General features: G+C 45.3%; 1 protein-coding gene across 2 annotated transcripts in view; it reads right to left on the bottom strand.

The window, feature by feature from the left end:
- The window catches only part of CDH12 (cadherin 12), a 327,902-nt gene that overhangs the window by 73,950 nt on the left and 232,725 nt on the right, over positions 1-21,227 (bottom strand). Inside the window, exon 3 of one of the 2 annotated variants that reach the window (XM_066579190.1) lies at positions 2,481-2,600. The exons of the other annotated variant lie outside the window; for it this stretch is intronic. Within the exon in view, the coding sequence (XP_066435287.1) occupies positions 2,481-2,600 (120 nt within the window). The remainder of the gene's footprint in view (positions 1-2,480; positions 2,601-21,227) is intronic. 2 annotated transcript variants of the gene reach the window in all.

Raw genomic sequence — 21,227 nt, 5'->3', positions numbered from 1 at the left:
TTGTAGCATGCTACAAAATATCGGATGTGTGAAGGAACACATAGGAAAGCATGGGCTTCACATATATACAATTTGTAGCATTGTAGCAACGCTACAAAATCGCACGACTTTGTTGTCTGTGTGAAGGAGGCCTAAAGGCCCATTTACATGGAGCGATGATTGCTCAAAGATCGCTCAAAGGACACTTTGAGTGACAGCTTTGAGCAATCATTTTGCATAAACTATTAAGTAGCTACTCAGCCACTTAATAGCAATTTAGAATGCAAATGAAGCCTTTACCTGAATGCAGTTAATAGCCCAAGGGCTCTTATCTGCTTTCAGATCCTTTGTTCTCTAGAGGGAAACAATGCTATCAGCACTCCCCATGGAAAGCTCTTGATAAGGCTGAAGGACGATTTTTAGGTTGGCCTGAATTTAATGATCAGCTAGCAGTGCACGAAAAGTGCATGATGGTCGCGCGTTTAGAAGCAACAATTATCGCTCGCTCGCTTTTTAGCAATTTTTGAATGATCATCACTCGGTGTAAATGGGCCTTTATGTTGCTGAGTTAATTCTGTTGATTTGTTCCCAAAGTGTCATGTTAGATGTGCCAATTTAATTTTCCTTTTTTGGGTAGCTTTGAAGTTTTGTATGCAAAAAAAGTTGCAGTTTTAAAAAATGATGCTATTTTTGCATGCTGTAATTGGCCTCAATTTGTAGAGTCACTAATTGGAATATAAATTTACTTGAGCAATGCCAAAGTCTGGTATCCCACAAGTGGATTTCCCCTGAAGACCAAATATACTATATAGTGTTGTATTGTGTCCTACTTATGTTGTGTTCAGTACATAATATTCAAGATATGAACCTATGACTGGGTTCCATTCTAATTGCTACTGTGTGTGTGGGAAGATCCACAGATCACCGCACAGCTAGGGCTGAGGAAATTGATAAAGACAGGAAGTTCAGCAATTTTTGGTGAACCAATCAATTGGCTCAGCTCACCAAAAACAGCCAACTCTTTCAGCTCCTGAATGACTGATCATCAAAGACTGTTCTGCCCTCCTCTTGTAGTACAGTTTAGAGGAGGGCAGAACAGCAGACAGGAAACATCTTATCTCCCCCTTTTCCTTCATGGCATGGCTCGTGCTGTACAAGTACTATGAAGGAATGAAGTGAGGCTGCCTGTCTTCTCACTTCTGCCCTTCTCTCATCTCTACAGAGTCAGATTAGAGAGCAGAACAGCCTGAGTGATTGCTCAACCCAGATATGACAGCCATTACCCTTTACCTATCCTATGTCCCCTGGTACTTGCCATTTTAAAATTGAAAACCTGTTGCTAGAAAATGTGTGAACGCCGTTTTCTTTTTATTTCTATGTTTTTCATTACACAATGAAATATACAACTTTTCTTATCATATTTGTTCTTTATATTGAATACATGCATTTTTTAAATTTTTTGCCAAAATGTTAGGACTTAAATGGGCAGATCTGAACATTTTATTGGATAGAAAAAGGTTAAGATTGTCACTTCCGCTTCTCTGACAGGTTCCAACTCTGATCATTCATGTAAAGAAGCCAGTTCATAGAAACAGCCCTTTCATGAATAACCCACTACTAGGAGTTGGAGCCTAGCCTTTGATGACATGGAATGAGTTTTGCCTCTACTAGTGAAATGCAGGCCCCGTGGGGGAGAACCAGAGGTCTGGGCCTAACTGCCAAGAAGTCAGACATAGATCCCTGATTAGAGACCCTGCCACTTGTGAGGGCTACTGGATTAGACCAGCAAACCATTCTGACTTTGGCCTACAAGCTGTTACCCTTGGACCCAAAAATTGAGACTCTGAGGAAGAATTCCCTGGGTATAAAAAATCACTAGTGCTATGGAAGATTGGTGGCTGATGTGACTGAAAGTATCAGCCACAAAAGAAATGGATCAGCATGTGGGAAAGTTCTAGTGCTATGCAAGTGAAAAGCCTATTTAGAGTAAACTTCCTGTATGAGCAGAGAGAAGGAGAAAGAAAGGGGGAGTGCTATTATTTGGGAGGAGAGGGATAACCTCAAGAGTATTCCTAAATGCAGGCTATTGTTGCCTTTAGCTGACTGCACTACACTTAACGACTATTTATACTATTTAGACTATTATCAAAGTCTCTTCAGTAAACACAGTTGCCAACTACTTTCCACATCATTGTTGAACTTGACTGTTACAATTACACTACTTGGCTGTATATTGGAATACCTAACTGCCCTGGGACCTAATCCATCCCACTCCAAGTTCCCTAGCCCTTTGATCACAAGAGTGAAACATCTACTGTGGCATTTGTCAGCCTTCAGTCATGTTCCCCACTCTTGGTCATCACAAAAGAGGTTTTAAACATACATTAAAGCCCTTCCATTCTGCAAGATGATGGTGGTCCAAGATCATAGATTTACTCAATAACTGAACGTTCACTAGTAAACCACAAAGAAAATGAAAGCATGCAATGATACTTTTCTACCTGTCTTAGGATCAATAGAAAAATAAGGTTGTCCCTGAAGAATACTGTAAACCACTCTGGCACTGCTTCCATATGTAGGATCATCTGCATCAGAAGCTTTAACTTGAAGTACATAGGCACCTGGAATGAGGAAACAAAACATGTATGCATTATTTGTTATTTTACATGAATATAGATTAGCACAAAATTGTAAAAAGTCAGCCGCAAAAAAAACAAAAAAAAAACAGGAAAACAAGAAGTAAAAAAAGTAGAACCTTCTGACAGATCTTTCAAAAGCTATTAAATACTATAGGTACAGATTTAGCAGTTATTATCTTGGCATGGTGCTTGCCATGCTACATAAATGGCATGCCGCAGCTTATACAACAACAGTTGGTACATCTATACATTGATACATTTCTAATTTTTTGCACACATACTAATAATGTATTTTGAGATTATAAAAAATACATAAAACTGTCTATACATTTTATATGTTTACTACATGATGCTACCGTAGCTCAAAATTAATTTCTCTTTCCTTATCATATCCATGCTTTGGGATGCCCCTTTGCTTACAGGCCTTTAAGTAAGTCAGACAGCCAATGTGAAGGGCTACACTTGTCAATGTCCCCACCCCCTTTTACACACATTGCCTCTATGTATAGCTGCCTTTGGGTTTCTCAATTACAAGGTAATTAAAATGTATGTCAATTGATACTGATTTCATTTTGCATCACATGGGCCAAGAATCGGCGTATGGTGAAGAGTGATTGTAATTACTGACAAAACAGCTGACACATGCCAGGTTTGGAGCTTGCTTGGTTCTTGTGTCAACTACATACACCCCTTGTGCTGGCATGACATATATTTACTTTCATGGTCATGAAGGGGTTTAGGTGTTTTATAGTCTTTAAAAATTAAAGACTGAAGTGTCCCTGTAAGTCAACCTTGCATGCTGTCACATGACCATTCTTCAGTGTGTAACTCTTGTTTTTGGGATGTTCTGCCCTTTGACCTCATGGACATCAAACATCACATGCATCTCAACTGCTTCTTGGTTCTACTCTACTTCTCCTCGTCCCTGGAAGGATTGTGTTTCTGGTGAGGGGCATCAACTAATGTAGATTCAGTAAGCAAAAGAATAGCAGAACGGACAGTAATTAGAGCTCTACCTTCACCTTGTAAAAGATGGGCATGTAAGGAGCGGTGTAGATTGACCACTCTTACTGTTCATCAAATTTTGTCAAAGACTCCAATTTCACATGATACAAATTCAATTATCATGCAGACACATTGCATAAGAAATGCCAGACTAACACAATTTTTATTTATCTCATGCCATTCATCTCGGAACAGTAAATAGCGACAATGTCTGTGAGAGGGAAGAGGAATCATTGCAACGGGAATCCTTCACAATTCTAAATCCCAGCCACACCAAGCCCTAACAGTCAAAACATGTTATATGAAGCTGGGATAGATAATAAGAATAAAAAATAACTAATATAGTAGCTTCATCTCACGAACATTTGACATATAGAGGTACTTCATAAGCTTAGAATGTTATTGCATTTTTTAATATTTTTAAAATTATGCAAATGTTCATCTCTGTCTGTTGAGCTGAAACACATACGGTTACATCTGATAGCCTGGCTGCTCTAGCCCAACAAAGATGACCATTTATACCATCTTAAAAATACATTTTTAAATCACGGCTACCATCCCACCTCAATTGATGATCTGATCACCAGAGCCACGAGATACCCAGAGGTCAGCTACTTCAGTACAAAGAAAAGAAAGAAAACAATTGTGTACATCTGTTGGTGACCTACAATCCACAGCTTGAGATATTAGGAAAAAGTAATCTCCATCATATACTACACAAGGATGACTGCCTGAAAATCATATTCCTAAGCCCTTCCCTGCTATGTTACAGGCAACCTGATAATCTGAGAGACTTTATGACATGGGCCGGGAAGGGTAACATCTTTCTTTAGTGAGAGCATCAAGAAGTTGAGTGAGGAGACTTATAAGGTCATCCATGCTCCTCTGGGTAATACACAAATAAAGAGTGCATTGCCCTCTGGCACACAAAAAGGAACTTATCCTTGCGATGTAAAAAGCTGCTAAACCAGCTCATATATACTGACGGAAAACAGGATATAAATCCCCAACACACAGTAGGACTATAAGAACCCTGGGACATTCACATTTTCCACATCCAATGTTGTGTACCTGATTCTGTGCACTAAATGTCGTATTGGGGGCTGTTGGAGAAACGGTACAAAGCAATAATGATATTTTATTTATATGTTTGTGGTTCTACAGATATATTATATGATACCAAGCATAATGAAGTGGCATGAAGAGGTCTAAGTGGCCTCAAAAGATTGTGCAGTTAGCATTGCTATTTTATTTGTGAAGGTTCATTTAGACGGGACGGATGTCAGGCAAATGATGCCCATTGTCAGGTAAACGACACTCGTTCCTGTATGTCCTTGCTCCCGTACTATTGCACGGGAGTTAGGAGCACTGGCTCACTTACACACTTACAGCGTGGCCAGCAGGGCGGTGGGGAGGCTGCAGGAGATTTCTCTACTTGCACTCCCGCTTCCCTCTCCATTGACTTAACATAGCGGGCGTTCAATACTGAACAGCTGCTATTTACACCGAGTGATCAGCGATCGGCTTATCGTTCATTATTTATGCTGCATATGGTGCTGGACAATGAGCAGATTGCTGATCGCTTAGTGTAAATAGCAGCCGTTTAGTACTGAACGGCTGCTATGTTAAATCAATAGAGAGGGGCGGGGGAGTGCGAAGAGAGAACTCTCCTACAGCCTCCCTGTTGTAAAACAGCAATACTAGCTCCCATGCAGCAGCACAAGAGCGAGTATGCGCGGGGACGAGTGTCGGGAATCGTTTGCCCGACATTCGTCCCGTCTAAATGGGCCTTTAGACATTCAAACATTTCATATCTACAAGATTTTTTTTTCTCTGAGGGTACATGGGCATTTTAAAAGTCATCCCCAAATTCTCAGGCGCAACTTGAATCGGACAACTTTTGACATCCCATCTGGGTGCTCTCCAATATGCTTTAACACAACACATTGACATGTGGTATTCACATCTGAAAAGCAGACAAGAATATGACATGTTGCAAATTTTTTTTATTCGAACTATCAGTCTGAGATTAAAAAGTCCAGTGTGCATACACCTATTCAAATGAATGGGCTCTATTTCTGCCCACTTTTTCGGTCCAAAAATTGGATGGAAAACACGACTTATGCACGTACCCTTAGGCCTCATGTCCACGGGCTTAAAATCCGCAGTGTTTCTTCCGCAAGCGGATCCGCACCCCATAGGGATGCATAGGACACCCGCAGGTAGTTAAATACCTGCGGATGTAATTTTTCCTGTCAGGCGTGGATCCGCATGTGGGAAAAAAATAGACATGCTCCATTTTAGTGCAGGTCTCCCGCGGGGACGGCTCCCGCAGGCTTCTATTGAAGCCTATGGAAGCCGTTCGGATCTGCGGGAGACCCGTACCAGAATTAAACTCAACTGTTCCGGACGATGTGGTTCTTCCCTTCTTCGCGGCCGGATCTTGCTTCTTTGGCCCGGCAGATGTGCCCGGCGAATGCGCGCGGCACCCCGCCGGCGTGCTGAGCACATCCGCCAGGCCGAAGAAAGAAGATCTGGCCGCGAAGGAAAGAAGACCGCATCATCCGCAGCAGGTGAGTTTATTCTGATTTTTAGGCCTCATGTCCGGGGGGCGGGAGGGACCCGCTGAGGATTCTGCATGAAGAATCCGCGGTGGCCCTGATTGTCCCCGTGGACATGAGGCCTTATTGTCTTCGACTTCCATTAGGTGGTAGCTCCTGTATATTCGGGAGGGATTAAAAAGTCAAGACAATGAAGTCTATGTATTCTTGTCAAAGTAACTGGGATTATAACATGTCCTGCGTTCCTTCATTCCTACATTCTGTTTTCATAATAAACTATGGATAAAACCGAAGGAAAATTACATGTCAACAACTATTGACAAAGTTTGACGGATGTGATTGCTGCTTTCTGAGCAGCATGAAAAAAGTAATATTCAGCTTGCCAAAGACAAATGTTCCCAGTCGTATTTTAGTTGTGGTCTAACATTTTATTCTGCTTGTTCTTATTTACTGCATAGCAATAAAAGAAGTTGCATGAATCAGGGCACCACCTCATTAGTTTTCACGTTCCATTGGAAGGGAGGCCTTGCTCACAATCCATTGCTTCAGTAATGTCAACGGTAATTCCATCTTTGGATTAGTACACTATGCATGTTCTTGTTTTTATGCATCTATAAAATAAAATCTTGACATTGCCCTTGTATGCCTTAACATAAAAATATGAACAATGAAAAACTAACAGTAATATAGTCTGATAGAAGTGTTCCTTAAGCTACTTTCTGCTGGAATTATAAGAAGGAAATTTTTCACCTAAGAATAATGACCTAGTTTAAGGTTTCCTCACCATTTTGTCCTAGTAACACAAGCCTGTCTGCATCATTAATATCTTTGCAGGCAGACAAAATCACAAAGCTATATTCCTCAATGACTTGAAGCTCCAGACAATGATGCTTTTCTTTGCTTCCCCAGAAGGCCATGTCTACCTAAGCTATTGAGTTATTTATTAGCATTTTGGACTCAATTGCTACTTTCCTTTTTATTTTATTATTAACTCTATCTTGCAATAGTTTACCTTGGAGAAAATACAGTGCATTATATATATATATATATATATATATATATATATATATATATATATATATGCAAATTAAGGACTAGAAAAATGTACAACATAGAAATATTAATTATCATTCATATACAGGTGTACGCAGAAATTATAGGGGCTTATAGAAAATGCTAAAAATGGGCCTAACCCACAAAAGTGGTAACAAATGTGTTATAGCAACTGAAATTGGGTATACCTCGCATGAGATAAGAGGACCTTTGCATCTTTGGCCTTGGTCATTCCAACAATGTTTTCATTTCGATCATACTCACCTCATTCTGGTGATTTGTAAATTCCTGGCACTGTGAATGTGTCAAGTGGGTGGTCCCTAAATCTCACTATTAATGGTGGACATAAGATTTGATTGATAGTGAGCAATGCTAACCACCTACTTGACACATTCACAGTTATGGAAACCAAATCTACAAAGAGCCTGTATGGAGGAAGAGAGGTGAGTATAAACAAAAGAAAGACATTGTTTTAGTCAACAGGACCAGAGCTGCAAAGCTTTCCAGCTGGCCTCACTGATGTGAGGACATGACATATCCTCTTTTAGAAAAAAAACTTTGCCTGCCTGCAACTACTTGTAGGCGGAGCACATTACATAAAGATTTATATAGCTATCATTATTTCAATATGAGAAGTATGAATACATATGTCTAAGTGTTCAGGATTAATAAATTTTTTCCCTGGGGCAGAGGTAGTCCAAAGCTCAAAATACCCTTCAGGGACTACACTAGCAAAAATTGGACCATTTGATTCATTCCATGTATATATAGTGGACCATTTGTATTTATTCCATCTATATATAGCTGGGGGGAGAGCTATCCCATCATACGGCTCTCTGTTGATGTGATATACCTCAGAAATTCAGAACACTTTATATTGTAAGGTATATTCAGAACCCAAGAGAGTGTTTTGTTTTTTAGTTTATCTATACTATTGAGCATCAACTCAAGTATGGAAGCTTAGACAGATACTTTCCACTAAATCTACTAAGTAGCGGTTGTCTCTTCATTCTATCTACATATTAACTTTAGTGTATCTTATCTATGACTAGGTGTTAGTCTTCGTACCTCATACATGATTTTAGGAATATTTGAAGAAGGGTTCATTTTAGTTAGTCCAGGATTATTACGGTTCAGGATTAATAAGGAACAATTTTACAAGAGTGAGGTTCCATCTGCTCATGGCTTAATATCCATTTTCCTGGAGACTGACACACCTGGAAGTGCGTTTCAGTGCAGCCAACAGATTGGCAAGCTTTGCATCTAAGAAGTTGGATGACAGCTTTTTTTTCCTAGATGTTAATGAATAACAGATTGCGAGGATCCAATACATAAAAGTTAAGTGCTTATATTTAATTATAATTACTTTTTAAAGGGTCTTTGAGCTGCTACAACTTCACACAAAGTAGGAGACCTCTTGCAGTCTCAGTGGGTTTTTTAAATAGTTTAAAGTACTGACACAATTTTGTGATATGTCAATAAGCTGAATTATCTTAAAGCCAAAAAATTTAAAATCTATCAAAAAGGGAGAGTGTGAAACAAAAAAATCAATTTGGCCGTAAGAAGGTATTTGATTAGATTTTTTTGGCATAACCAAAGTGTACAAGGTATTGTCCGTGTCTTAAAGGGGTTGTCCCGCGAAAGCAAGTGGGGGTATACACTTCTGTTTGGCCATATTAATGCACTTTGTAATATACATCGTCCATTAAATATGAGCCATACAGAAGTTATTCACTTACCTGTTCCGTTGCTAGCGTCCTCGTTTCCATGGTGCCGTCTAATTTCAGCGTCTAATCTCCCGATTAGACGAGCTTGCGCAGTCCGGTCTTCTCCCTTCTGAATGGGGCCGCTCGTGCCAGAGAGCTGCTCCTCGTAGCTCCGCCCCGTCACGTGTGCCGATTCCAGCCAATCAGGAGGCTGGAATCGGCAATGGAACGCACAGAGCCCACGGTGCACCATGGGAGAAGACCTGCGGTCCACCGTGGGTGAAGATCCCGGCGGCCATCTTCGCAAGGTAAGTAAGAAGTCACCGGAGCGCGGGGATTCGGGTAAGTACTATCCGTTTTTTTTTTTTAAACCCCTGCATCGGGTTTGTCTCGCGCCGAACGGGGGGGGCTATTGAAAAAAAAAAACCCGTTTCGGCGCGGGACAACCCCTTTAATAGTATTACCGTAGTTCTTTATTCAGTAGTGGTAAGTAGTCTAAATCATAAAAGGAGCTTAGATCTTCGAGCACATTAATTTCCAGATAGCATATATGTCAAAAGGAGAATGCTGGGCCAAGGTGGATTTCTTTTTTAAAGGGAATTGAGACATTGAAAACCTGTGATTTCTTTCATTCATTTTGAAATTGGAAATGTAATCAAATTGGTCAAAAAGATATGAAAGAGCAATACACAGCAATACCTTGGGTAAAATACACTTTGCTATGTGTCTTGTCCTTACAAGAGTACTGGCATTTTTTTTTCAAAGGAGAGCTTCAATTGAGAGTTGAAAAACAAGGGGTGAGAGAAGTCAACCTTGCCTAAAGAAGTGTTTACTAAAGATGAGCGAACACCAAAATGTTCGGGTTCGCGTTATTCGAAACGAACTTCCCGCGATGTTCGAGTGTTCGTTTCGAATAACGAACCCCATTGAAGTCAATGGGCGACCGGAACATTTTTGTATTTCGCCGATGCTCGCTAAGGTTTTCATGTGTGAAAATCTTGGCAATTCAAGAAAATGATGGGAACGACACAGCAAGTTCTCCTCTGCCACAGCTGTAACAGCTGTGGCAGAGAAGAACGATGTTAGCCCATTGAATTCAATGGAGCCGTCAATACAGCCGACTCCACTGAATGCAATGGGCTGCCGGCGATCGCGGGATGAATTGTCGGAAAGGGGTTAAATATATAAGCCCTTTCCTGCAATTCATCCAGAAATGTGTAAAAATAAAAAATATATATATACTCACCTGGTGCCGACAGACGGAGTTCAGCGCGGCAGGCTGCAGTTCTCCTGAACTGCTCTGAACAGCTGTGAGTAGTATTCAGCAGCCGGGGATTTAAAATCCCCGCCTGCTGAATAAGATGCCTCTGAATGGTCACAGCCTGACCAATCAGAGGCCAGCCCTCACTCACACCCATTCATGAATTCATGAATGGGTGTGAGTGAGGGCTGGCCTCTGATTGGTCAGGCTGTGACCATTCAGAGGCATCTTATTCAGCAGGCGGGGATTTTAAATCCCCGGCTGCTGAATACTACTCACAGCTGTTCAGAGCAGTTCAGGAGACCTGCAGCCTGCCACGCTGAACTCCGTCTGTCGGCACCAGGTGAGTATATATATATTTTTTATTTTTACACATTTCTGGATGAATTGCAGGAAAGGGCTTATATATTTAACCCCTTTCCGACAATTCATCCCGCGATCGCCGGCAGCCCATTGCATTCAGTGGAGTCGGCTGTATTGCCGGTTCCATTGAATTCAATGGGCAAACATCGTTCTTCTCTGTCACAGCTGTTACAGCTGTGGCAGAGAAGAAGGATTTGTCTTCTATATGTTCTCAATGGGGTTGGCGCTGCTGCCGCCGGCCCCATTGAGCGCATATAGAAATGATTTCTCAGGGAAGAAAGTTAAAGTAACCCGAACATCCGAACATCGTGTGGTGTTCGTTACGAATAACGAACATCCCGAACACCCTAATATTCGCCCGAGCATCAAGCTCGGACGAGTACGTTCGCTCATCTCTAGTGTTTACCCCAAAATTCAAAGTTGTCGATATAGTAGTAAATGAGTAAAGCTGTAGCAATTTTTTTAATTAATTATTTTCACAAGAGTTACAACAGGCCAACACATTGGTGGCCACTTCTGAATTAGTTTTTCAGGAACTGATGGTAAATTGTCACTGAGACATTAATGGTCTTTAAACTTTTAACATAAATGGTGAAAAGTAGAAAATAATAGAACAATGAGTTTTTATCTAGGATTCATAAAAGTAAACTTCTACGGCTTGTTCACTTAAAATGACACTATTTCAAATTATTTTATTCAGCCTCAGTAAAAGCCAAATATTTTTATGGATTTCCGAATACACTTTTAAAGGTAGCAGAAAGGAGATGGAGGGGGAAACAAACATGGCTCTCTTTTGTCCTAGGTGCCAAAATAAAGCAGCTTAGAAATCTTTGCTATATAGCCCCCTCTTTTCTTTATACACCAAAACGGGAAATAAAAACAAACCAAAACAGAAAATGAAGACAAATGGCATGTCTTCCATTAAACCTCACTATCAGGACGGTTTCATGTGGTCATATGCGCCAGTACGCTTGCCGCTACGGAACGTAGTTGCGCATGAATGCCTTTTTTTCCATTCTCTGGATGTTCAAACTCCACGCCATAGCACAGGAGTTGGACAAAAAATAGCAGGAAGATAGATCCTGCCCAAGTCCAATCTTTTCTCTCAGTACTATTAATGGATGAGAATCCCAATAATGAAAATGAAACTATTGAAATCAGTGATTTTGCTTTGTCCCATTATGCGGCCATGATAATGACAGCCGCCTAACGGTACTAGAACATGTCTATGTGTTTAAACCCTGACTAGTACATTGGGCATCATTATATTAAGTGTCCTCTCACACAGGAGTGTGTCGGAGATCTCTTCTATCTGCCCGCCTCCTTGCAGAGTAAACAGACAGTTGTTCGTACCTGCATAAACTGCATGGGTCTGTAAGCCGCCGACCGGGGTGGGCTTTCCAGAATACAGCGAAGTCCTGAACAAAAGACGCGACTCAAAACCAATCCGTAGCAATGAGATTTTACTTAATTTGGCAGAACCCTTAACCAACCCGAACTCCCCCAGAAAGTTACATACACTCAGCGGGGAAGCTGAGACTCTTGTGCCATGCAGCGCTGTGCTCTATAATGTGCGCCTTCAATATCCTCCAAGCTTTTGCCTAGCCGCAGGCCGTCTCTAACCAGCCGCTATTACCTTCTATCACCCTGGAAGTAGGAACAATCAGTGAGGATGCTAGGGAAGCACCGGCGGCACAGCACAAGAGCTTACAATCTTATCAACACACCCGTATTCTCCCCTTACACAACACCACTCAACAGATATAACAATATATATAGCGCACAAGTCAAGGCAAAGTACAGTTGCGTAACGTGTGACTTGTAGATATCCTTAGACAGCTCTACGAGTATAGAGTTCTCTGTGTGTTAGGACTATGTCGGACAGCTCAGTCCCCAGCAGTGCGGCCGGCGGCCATCAGTATGCCTAACTAAACTAGCTAACTGCCGGCCTTGTTATTAGTCTCAGTCAGATTGGCGGTGCGTGCACGGTTACACCAGAGGCCTTAGTTCTCTGGCTGACCCGGGTCTGGTGGGTACCTTTAGACTTTGTCCGGAACGCAGGAATAGGATTTCATCCAAGAACCATATGAACTCACTGACGCCGCTACTTCTGAGCCCGGTCTGTAATGACCATCTTCTCCGTTAAGATGGTAGTCTGACAAACTCTGGAACAGTCTCTAATGCAGCTCCCCTCACGGAAGCTCCGGTCCTCGTTGGGGTCCTTTTTCCGGTGGATCGCAGTGTCTGTCTCGCTAGCTGCAGTCCTCACCAGCTCATCTCATCTCGCTCACACGCATCTAACCGCTTTCCTCTGCTCCTCTCTATGGTCATGATGCACTTCTTTTTTCTCTGTCCCAGTCCAGAGCACAGTGACCTCTTGTGGTCAAAAAACAAAATGACAGTTACAACAGAAACGGACATTCCCAGCAGGAGGACTGTTTCACCATGTTACATGCCACCCCACTAGATGTTGCAGTCCCCGGCAACCTCCCCCACTCAAACTCATCCTGCGCGTAGCGCTGTGGGGGTACACCAGCGGTGGACCTGGCTGTCCTGCGCAGAGTCATAGGACCAGGGACAGTTGGCACACTCAGTGGATGTGGTTCTGCTGGCTGGGCATCTCTCTCCCTGGGTGGCGAACTTGTCACGACCGGGGACTCCGACATGGCCGGGACAGGAACTACCCACCATTCATCATCTACCAGGGGTTCCCCAATACTAGGGGTAGGGATAAGCATCTCCTTATCAGCCGCAGGTTGCTGAAAGTGACAGTGTCTCAACATGTTACGGTGGAGGTTCCTTGAGGGTCCCCCATTTCCCTCGGGCTCAACCTCATACACGGGGATATCAGGATCTACCTTCTGCTTCACTATGTATGGAACCGCCTCCCACCGCCCATCCAATTTTCCGGTTGGCCTCTTGGCTCTGACTATCACACGATCACCTGGAGCATACTCGTCCATCTGCACTGGCCCCGGGTTGGGGTGCACCACTTGTCTCAGGCGCTCACCCACAACCTTATGTATTGCTCTCAGTCGGCGACGATGATCTTGCACCCAGGCGGTGGTGCTTCTCGGAGGAGGCTGTCTCGGATCCGGCATGTGAAGATCCTCGATCTCCTGGCCTGCTCTCCCAAACATAAGCATGTGTGGAGAGTAACCAGTGGTATTGTGAACCCTATTGTTGTAGGCCCACATCAGCTCAGGTAAGTACTCTGGCCACTGGGCTTTTTGACTTTCCTCTAGAGTCCGCAGCATCTGTATCAAGGTGCGGTTGAACCGCTCACACGCCCCATTCCCTTGTGGATGGTACGGAGTCGTGCGGGAACGTTCGATACCATAGAGCTGATACAGCTCCCTCATCAAAGCACCCTGGAAACATGCCCCCTGATCTGAATGAATTCTCCGCGGACACCCAAACACTTGTATAAAGTGTTTACAGACTGCCTCAGCAGCCGATTCAGCCGTCTGATCTCTGGTGGGCACGGCCACTGCATATTTTGTAAAGTGGTCCGTCATGACCAAACAGTAGGGGCGTCCTGAGGTAGAGTACCCGATCTGTACATAATCAATCAATAAGATTTCCAGGGGGGCGGAAGTGCGGATAGTTTGCACAGGGGCCCGTTGCTCGGGGCTTTTACTCAGCCCGCAGGACCGACATTTCAGACATGCCTCGGTCACCATTTCTCCCAAATCTGGGCAATATACGAAGCGCTGGAGCCATTGGTACGTCTTCGCGCTCCCGAAATGAGCCCCCCTCTCATGGGCTTCTTGAGCGGCAGCTGGTCCCAGTGACATAGGGATGACAACCTGTTGCCGGTGCTGCAGCTCTGACTGTACGTATATGGTCCGGCACAGGAGCCCCTGGTTAATACTCAGCTTATCCCATTGTCTCAGCAACTTCTGACCTTCCTGCGTCAGACTGGCCCGCTCATCCGGGCGAGGCCAAACCTTAGTTCGGACCCACTCTCTCACTTTCCATAGGTCCGAGCAGCTACTTTGGACTCGTTCCCAATCTCCCAACGTCTTCCCCAACACCATCGGCATCCCTGAAGCCACCCCACTTGAATGTGTCAGATTCTGGAATGGTGGTACTCTGCCGAGGTGTGGAATTTCAGTGTCTTCTAAATCCTCTTCTCCCCTCTTGGTCGGCGACCCCACTGGAACTCGGGAGAGGGCATCGGCGTTGCCGTTCTCCCTCCCTGACCGGAACTGGATGCGGTATCGATACTTGGAAAGGCGGACCATCCATCGCTGCTCAAGGGCGCCTAGCTTAGCATTCTCCAAGTGCGCTAGCGGGTTATTGTCCGTCATCACAGTCACTTCTGCACCCGTCAGATACTCTGCAAACTTCTCAGTCATGGCCCAGACCAGCGCCAAAAGCTCCAACCTAAAGGAGCTATAGTTGTCAGGGTTGCGCTCCGACTCCCTTAACGACCTACTGCCATAGGCAATGACCCTCTCACGCCCGTCTTGAACTTGAGATAACACAGCTCCAAGACCATGTAAACTTCCATCCGTGTACAGCAAGAACGGGCTATCAAACTGTGCATAGGCCAGGATTGGGGCGCTGGTCAGAGTTCTTTTCAATGCCTCGAAGGCTTCTTGCTGTCGTGGCCCCCACTCAATGGGGCGATTCCTGGGCCCTCCAGTTGTGCCTCTCAGCAGCTCGTTTAGTGGACCGGCCAGATGAGAGAACTTGGGTATAAATCTCCTGTAATAACCGGCCAGGCCTAGAAACGCTTGTACTTCCCGTAGGGTTCTTGGCTGGGGCCACTTTTGCACGGCCTCCACCTTGCTAGGGGCCGGTTGTACCCCTTCTGGAGTGACCACATGTCCCAGGAACTCTATGTGCTGTTGAAGCAGTTGACACTTTTTGGGCTTGATTTTCAGACCATGATCTTGTAGTCGTCCCAGGACCTGCCGCAGTTTTTTAAGATGATCTTCGAATGAAGTCCCAAACACCACAATGTCATCCAGATATATCAATACTGATTCAAAGTTTAGGTCACCCAGACAGTGCTCCATCAACCGCTGAAACGTCCCTGGAGCGTTGGTCAGTCCGAACGGCATCCTATTGAACTCATATAGTCCCATGGGCAAGATAAAGGCTGTCTTTGCCTTGTCTTTTTCAGCTACTGGCACTTGCCAATATCCACTAGCCAGGTCGAGCGTGGAAAAGTACTTGGCTCGACCCAAGGAGGATAGTGACTCTTCGATCCGTGGTAGAGGATAAGCATCCCGGATGGTTCGGGCATTCAATTTCCGATAATCTACACAGAACCGAAGACTTCCGTCTTTCTTTCGCACCAGGACCACAGGAGCAGCCCACGGGCTTTTACTTTCCTGTATCACCTGGTTTTCCAGCATGCTGGCCACCATATTTTTCACCTCTTGATACATCTTGGATGGGATTTGCCTGTACCGTTCTCGAACTGGCGCAGCGTCGCGGGTAGGGATTTCATGCTCGATAGCGGTGGCACACCCGAAGTCTTCATCATGCCTTGAGAACGCTTCCTGGTATTCCCATAGCGTGTCTTCCAGAAGCTTTTGTTGCCCCGGGGTCAGAGAGCGGGGGTCCACTCCCATCAGAGACATGATCACTCGACCGTTCCACTCAGCTGTTGGGGCCTGTTCTTGCTGGACCTTCACAGCAAAGGTCCAAGCTGACCTCCCATCTGGCTGTAGCGTGAAGCTCCTCCGGTGAATGACACCGCCCTCGGGCACATGAACTTCAGCCAGCAGGGTATTCCCAGGAACGATCGACTCACTGTCCCAGACATTGAGGCAGCGTATAGGCACGCACCCATCTTTCACGGTGACGAGTGCTCGGGCTACCAGTGGGTGGTTCTGCAGTTCTCCCCGTGGAGCAGGTTCGATCAGGACCTCCAGTCCATTCAGTGGCCGCCCAGCTCCCACTGGAAGCATCAAAATTTTCTCCTGGCGTGGTGGAATCTTCACTGGAGCTCTCAGCGGTACTCTCACATGCCCAATAGGACACCCTGACATGAGGCTCTTCTGTAAACTGCAGCTCCTCACCATCTGCTGTAGGACCTTTTGAGTTGGCCGGTGCGTGGTGGTCCGCTGCCAGTATTTAGGCCCTTCCTTGGCATAGAGGTGATGATCGAGGTCTCTCAGCACGTTCATGCCCAACGTTACATCGAGTCCCTTTCGGGACGGATGATCTACCAGCACGATCCCCTTTTTGCCAATGTCCTGCCCAAACAGCCGGATTCGCATCCAGACGATCCCTTGTACATCCATTGCACCATTATTGGCAGCTGTCAACCGGATAACACTTCCATCTTCTGGTTCCATCATATGCCCGAAGTGTCTCTCGAAAAACTCCAACGGCATCAGGGTGCATTCCGATCCAGTATCCACTAGGCAGTGTACCTTTTGGCCCTCCAGCTCAGCTTCCATAATGGGACTGCTAGCATAGAGATCGCGTTCATTGCGTAGTGGGCTTAGCTCTGAGGGAACTGCCGCAGGATGCCCTGTTACTGCGGCAGTCGGAAGTTTAAAGCCAGCTCAGGTTCCGTCTGTTGGTGGCACTCTCGAGCGATATGGCCATACCGTCGGCAGCTCCAGCAAAGAGGTCCCCTTGATCCCCGCACCCCGGATGGGTCTGGATTAATGGATCCTCGCCCCCGGAACACTCTCTGTGGAGGTGGGCAGGACGATGGGGTCAATCCCGGGGCCCTGGATGAGTCCGCCTTCATCTGGGACACTTCCAGGCGGAGTTCTCTCATTTCTGCTCGTAGGGCCTGGACCACATCCTTCAAGGACTCGGAGTCTTCAAGACCTCCCCGGGCCCCTGTCACTTGGGTGCTACTCACTGCCTGCACACTCACAGCCGTGGGCTCTTCTTCTCTCTCTACAGCAGCCCGGTAAACGTTATAAAATGTCAGGTCAGCATCTGCCCGGGTCATCTCTTGCAGTTTATCCTGTAAAAATCTATTGGATAGTCCTAGAATAAATTGGTCTCGTAGTAGCCGGTCCACTTCCTTGAAAGCTCCCATGGCCTCTGAATCCCGTCGTTGCACTTCATTCAACACTTCCTGTAGGGTGTTAGAGTATTGTATCAACGTTTCACCCTCTCGCTGGGACCGGTTGAAGAAGCTGCTGCGCAACTGCGCTACCCTGGTTCGCCCTCCCTGTGCCCCCTCCAGCAGGGAGAATATTTTCTCCAAAGTGTCTCTTTCTGACTCGGGCCGTACCATCACGGTCCGTCTAGCGTCGCCTTCCAGGGCTCCCAATGCTATCTCTGCACGCAGCGCAGGTATCAAATTACTCAATTTAACTATACTTTGTACCCTTTCGGTCCAGTCCTGCAACCCCATATTTTTACCGTTAAACTTTGGCAAGTGCTGCATTAGTGCTCCAGCCGATAAGTACCCTACTTGGGCTGGCGTGACAGGTACTGGGGCTAGGAAATCTTGTTGCGCCGGGGCACCCTGGGCCGCTGGCGCTAGGGGAATGTTTCCCGCCACGTCTCCGTCCATGACGATCGCTGTATCCTGCCGAACTACGCCAAGTGTAAGCCGCCGACCGTCGTGGGCTTTCCAGAATACAGCGAAGTCCTGAACAAAAGACGCGACTCAAAACCAATCCGTAGCAATGAGATTTTACTTAATTTGGCAGAACCCTTAACCAACCCGAACTCCCCCAGAAAGTTACATACACTCAGCGGGGAAGCTGAGACTCTTGTGCCATGCAGCGCTGTGCTCTATAATGTGCGCCTTCAATATCCTCCAAGCTTTTGCCTAGCCGCAGGCCGTCTCTAACCAGCCGCTATTACCTTCTATCACCCTGGAAGTAGGAACAATCAGTGAGGATGCTAGGGAAGCACCGGCGGCACAGCACAAGAGCTTACAATCTTATCAACACACCCGTATTCTCCCCTTACACAACACCACTCAACAGATATAACAATATATATAGCGCACAAGTCAAGGCAAAGTACAGTTGCGTAACGTGTGACTTGTAGATATCCTTAGACAGCTCTACGAGTATAGAGTTCTCTGTGTGTTAGGACTATGTCGGACAGCTCAGTCCCCAGCAGTGCGGCCGGCGGCCATCAGTATGCCTAACTAAACTAGCTAACTGCCGGCCTTGTTATTAGTCTCAGTCAGATTGGCGGTGCGTGCACGGTTACACCAGAGGCCTTAGTTCTCTGGCTGACCCGGGTCTGGTGGGTACCTTTAGACTTTGTCCGGAACGCAGGAATAGGATTTCATCCAAGAACCATATGAACTCACTGACGCCGCTACTTCTGAGCCCGGTCTGTAATGACCATCTTCTCCGTTAAGATGGTAGTCTGACAAACTCTGGAACAGTCTCTAATGCAGCTCCCCTCACGGAAGCTCCGGTCCTCGTTGGGGTCCTTTTTCCGGTGGATCGCAGTGTCTGTCTCGCTAGCTGCAGTCCTCACCAGCTCATCTCATCTCGCTCACACGCATCTAACCGCTTTCCTCTGCTCCTCTCTATGGTCATGATGCACTTCTTTTTTCTCTGTCCCAGTCCAGAGCACAGTGACCTCTTGTGGTCAAAAAACAAAATGACAGTTACAACAGAAACGGACATTCCCAGCAGGAGGACTGTTTCACCATCTTACAGGTCTATGAAATCTGGCTGCTTACACTTTCTCATGGTTAAACCATCATCATCACCATTATTATCATCATCATTACCGTGACATGAATCTGAAGGAATAATCAGGCTATGTTTTAGCAGAAATCAATAAATTAGGTTGTATCAGAGAACAATAGGGTGCCTATGGCAGAGCAGTGTGCATAGAGCCTCTATAGAGACAAACTATACTCCTGATGCTGGTAATCTGCAGCCACCATTAGTGAGAGCGTAGGAGCTCACAATCTATTTTTTAGGCTTGGACTGCACTGAAACCTCTGTTGACTATTGAGGTAAAGCTATAGGTGCAGAGCTTCAGACTATAAGATGCACATTTTATCAGCAGAAAATGGAGGTATAATCTCTGTGCATCTCATCTTGTGAATATACCTTTAAAAAAGCTCTTTATCTGTATTATTTATTTTAGCAAGGAGTGCAGAACAAGTGATTATCTTACTAGAGAGTTCTAATCTGACTCACACAATAGGCCATTTCACACAGGCCAAGAATCTCATGATTCTTGTTTGTCCAACAAAAAGCTGGTGACGTCATCACTACCTTGTTCGCGCTCGAGCAGTCTGTTTAGACTCGTGCATTCCTTGGACACTTATCGTTTAGTGCTTCACATTCCTATGGGGGACATTGAACAAGCATTGTTTAAGTGGCACAGTAAAGGCCCACTTAGACACAACGATTATCGCTCAAAATTTGCTCAAAAGCCATCTTTTGAGCGATAATCATTGTGTCTAACTGCACTTACATCGTGCAGTTTTCGTTAAGCTGGCGCTCATCATTGTCTTTCAGCGTGCTAAAAGACGACGATGAGTCTTATCAGGGATTCACAGCGGGATACAGCTGATACTATTGTTTCAGCTGTATCCCGCTCCTTGATGACAGGCTGGGTATGAAGAACAGAGCGGTCCAGCTGTGTTCTCCATTCCCAGCACGGAGCGCACGGCTGTATAAAGCCGGGCGCTCTGAGCAGAGAACAGCTGGATGCAGAAGACAAGCGGAGACACCCTGCTTGTCTTCTGCATCCTCTGCTACGAGCGCTCGGCTGTATAACAGGCGGGCGCTCAGAGCGGGGAATAGCTGGATGCAGAAGACAAGCGGGGACACCCAGCTTGTCTTCTGCATCCTCTGCTACGAGCGCTCGGCTGTATAACAGGCGGGCGCTCAGAGCGGGGAATAGCTGGATGCAGAAGACAAGCGGGGACACCCCGCTTGTCTTCTGCATCCTCCGCTCGGAGCGCAAGGTGATCGCTCATCTTGAGAGATCATCTGGTGCTGTAAATGACACGATTATCGCTCAAAAGCCACTCAAAAGACATCTTGTGAGCGATTATCGTTGTGTCTAAATGGGCCTTTAGTGGCTGAGCTGGCACTAGTTTTTAGTCTGGCTTAAACTGAGTGACAATCGTCGTTCTGCCATTTGCCCGCATTGGAACTGAATGATTCTAGTTCAGTTTCATTTGTTTGAACAGTTTTCTGAACGATAATTGTTCTGTCTACATGGGGCATGTAAGTCCTGTTGGGTCAGCTGTAATTTGGAGAGGGAGGCATATCAGGACGGATCCCTCTGAGCTCTGATTACAGTTTTATTGCCTTGCTGCCATCAATGTAATGGCCAAGGAGGGGTTAGGAGGGGTCTCTGCAATTAAAAATCTCTCTGTCCTGATTTGCATTGTTCCATTCCCACTTGCATATATTTATTGCAGCATGTTTTATTTTACAATGTATTACGCACATACAGCCATATACTGTGCATTTACGCAGTAAATATGCAATTCCATATGTAATATATCCCGTATGTACAGTGTTTTTTATACATATTGCTAGGAAACAAGAGAAGAAAGTAAAAAAGAAGAGAAGAAGCCAGGAAGCCAGTGCATGACAGCGTGCGTAAAATATGTTGTTCATGACAGGCCTACATGTATAAGAATGGGACAGTTCATTACGTCGGTGCTGATATTTATATGCAGTGTATTACCATACAGCCGTGTGAGCCCAGCTTTAGGTGCATCTTATAG

This window comes from Eleutherodactylus coqui, chromosome 9 (assembly GCF_035609145.1).
Source record: "Eleutherodactylus coqui strain aEleCoq1 chromosome 9, aEleCoq1.hap1, whole genome shotgun sequence".
Taxonomy (NCBI): Eukaryota; Metazoa; Chordata; class Amphibia; order Anura; family Eleutherodactylidae; genus Eleutherodactylus; species Eleutherodactylus coqui.
The sequence above is the reverse complement of the archived record's forward strand: the minus strand, read 5'-3'. Positions and strand labels throughout refer to the sequence as shown.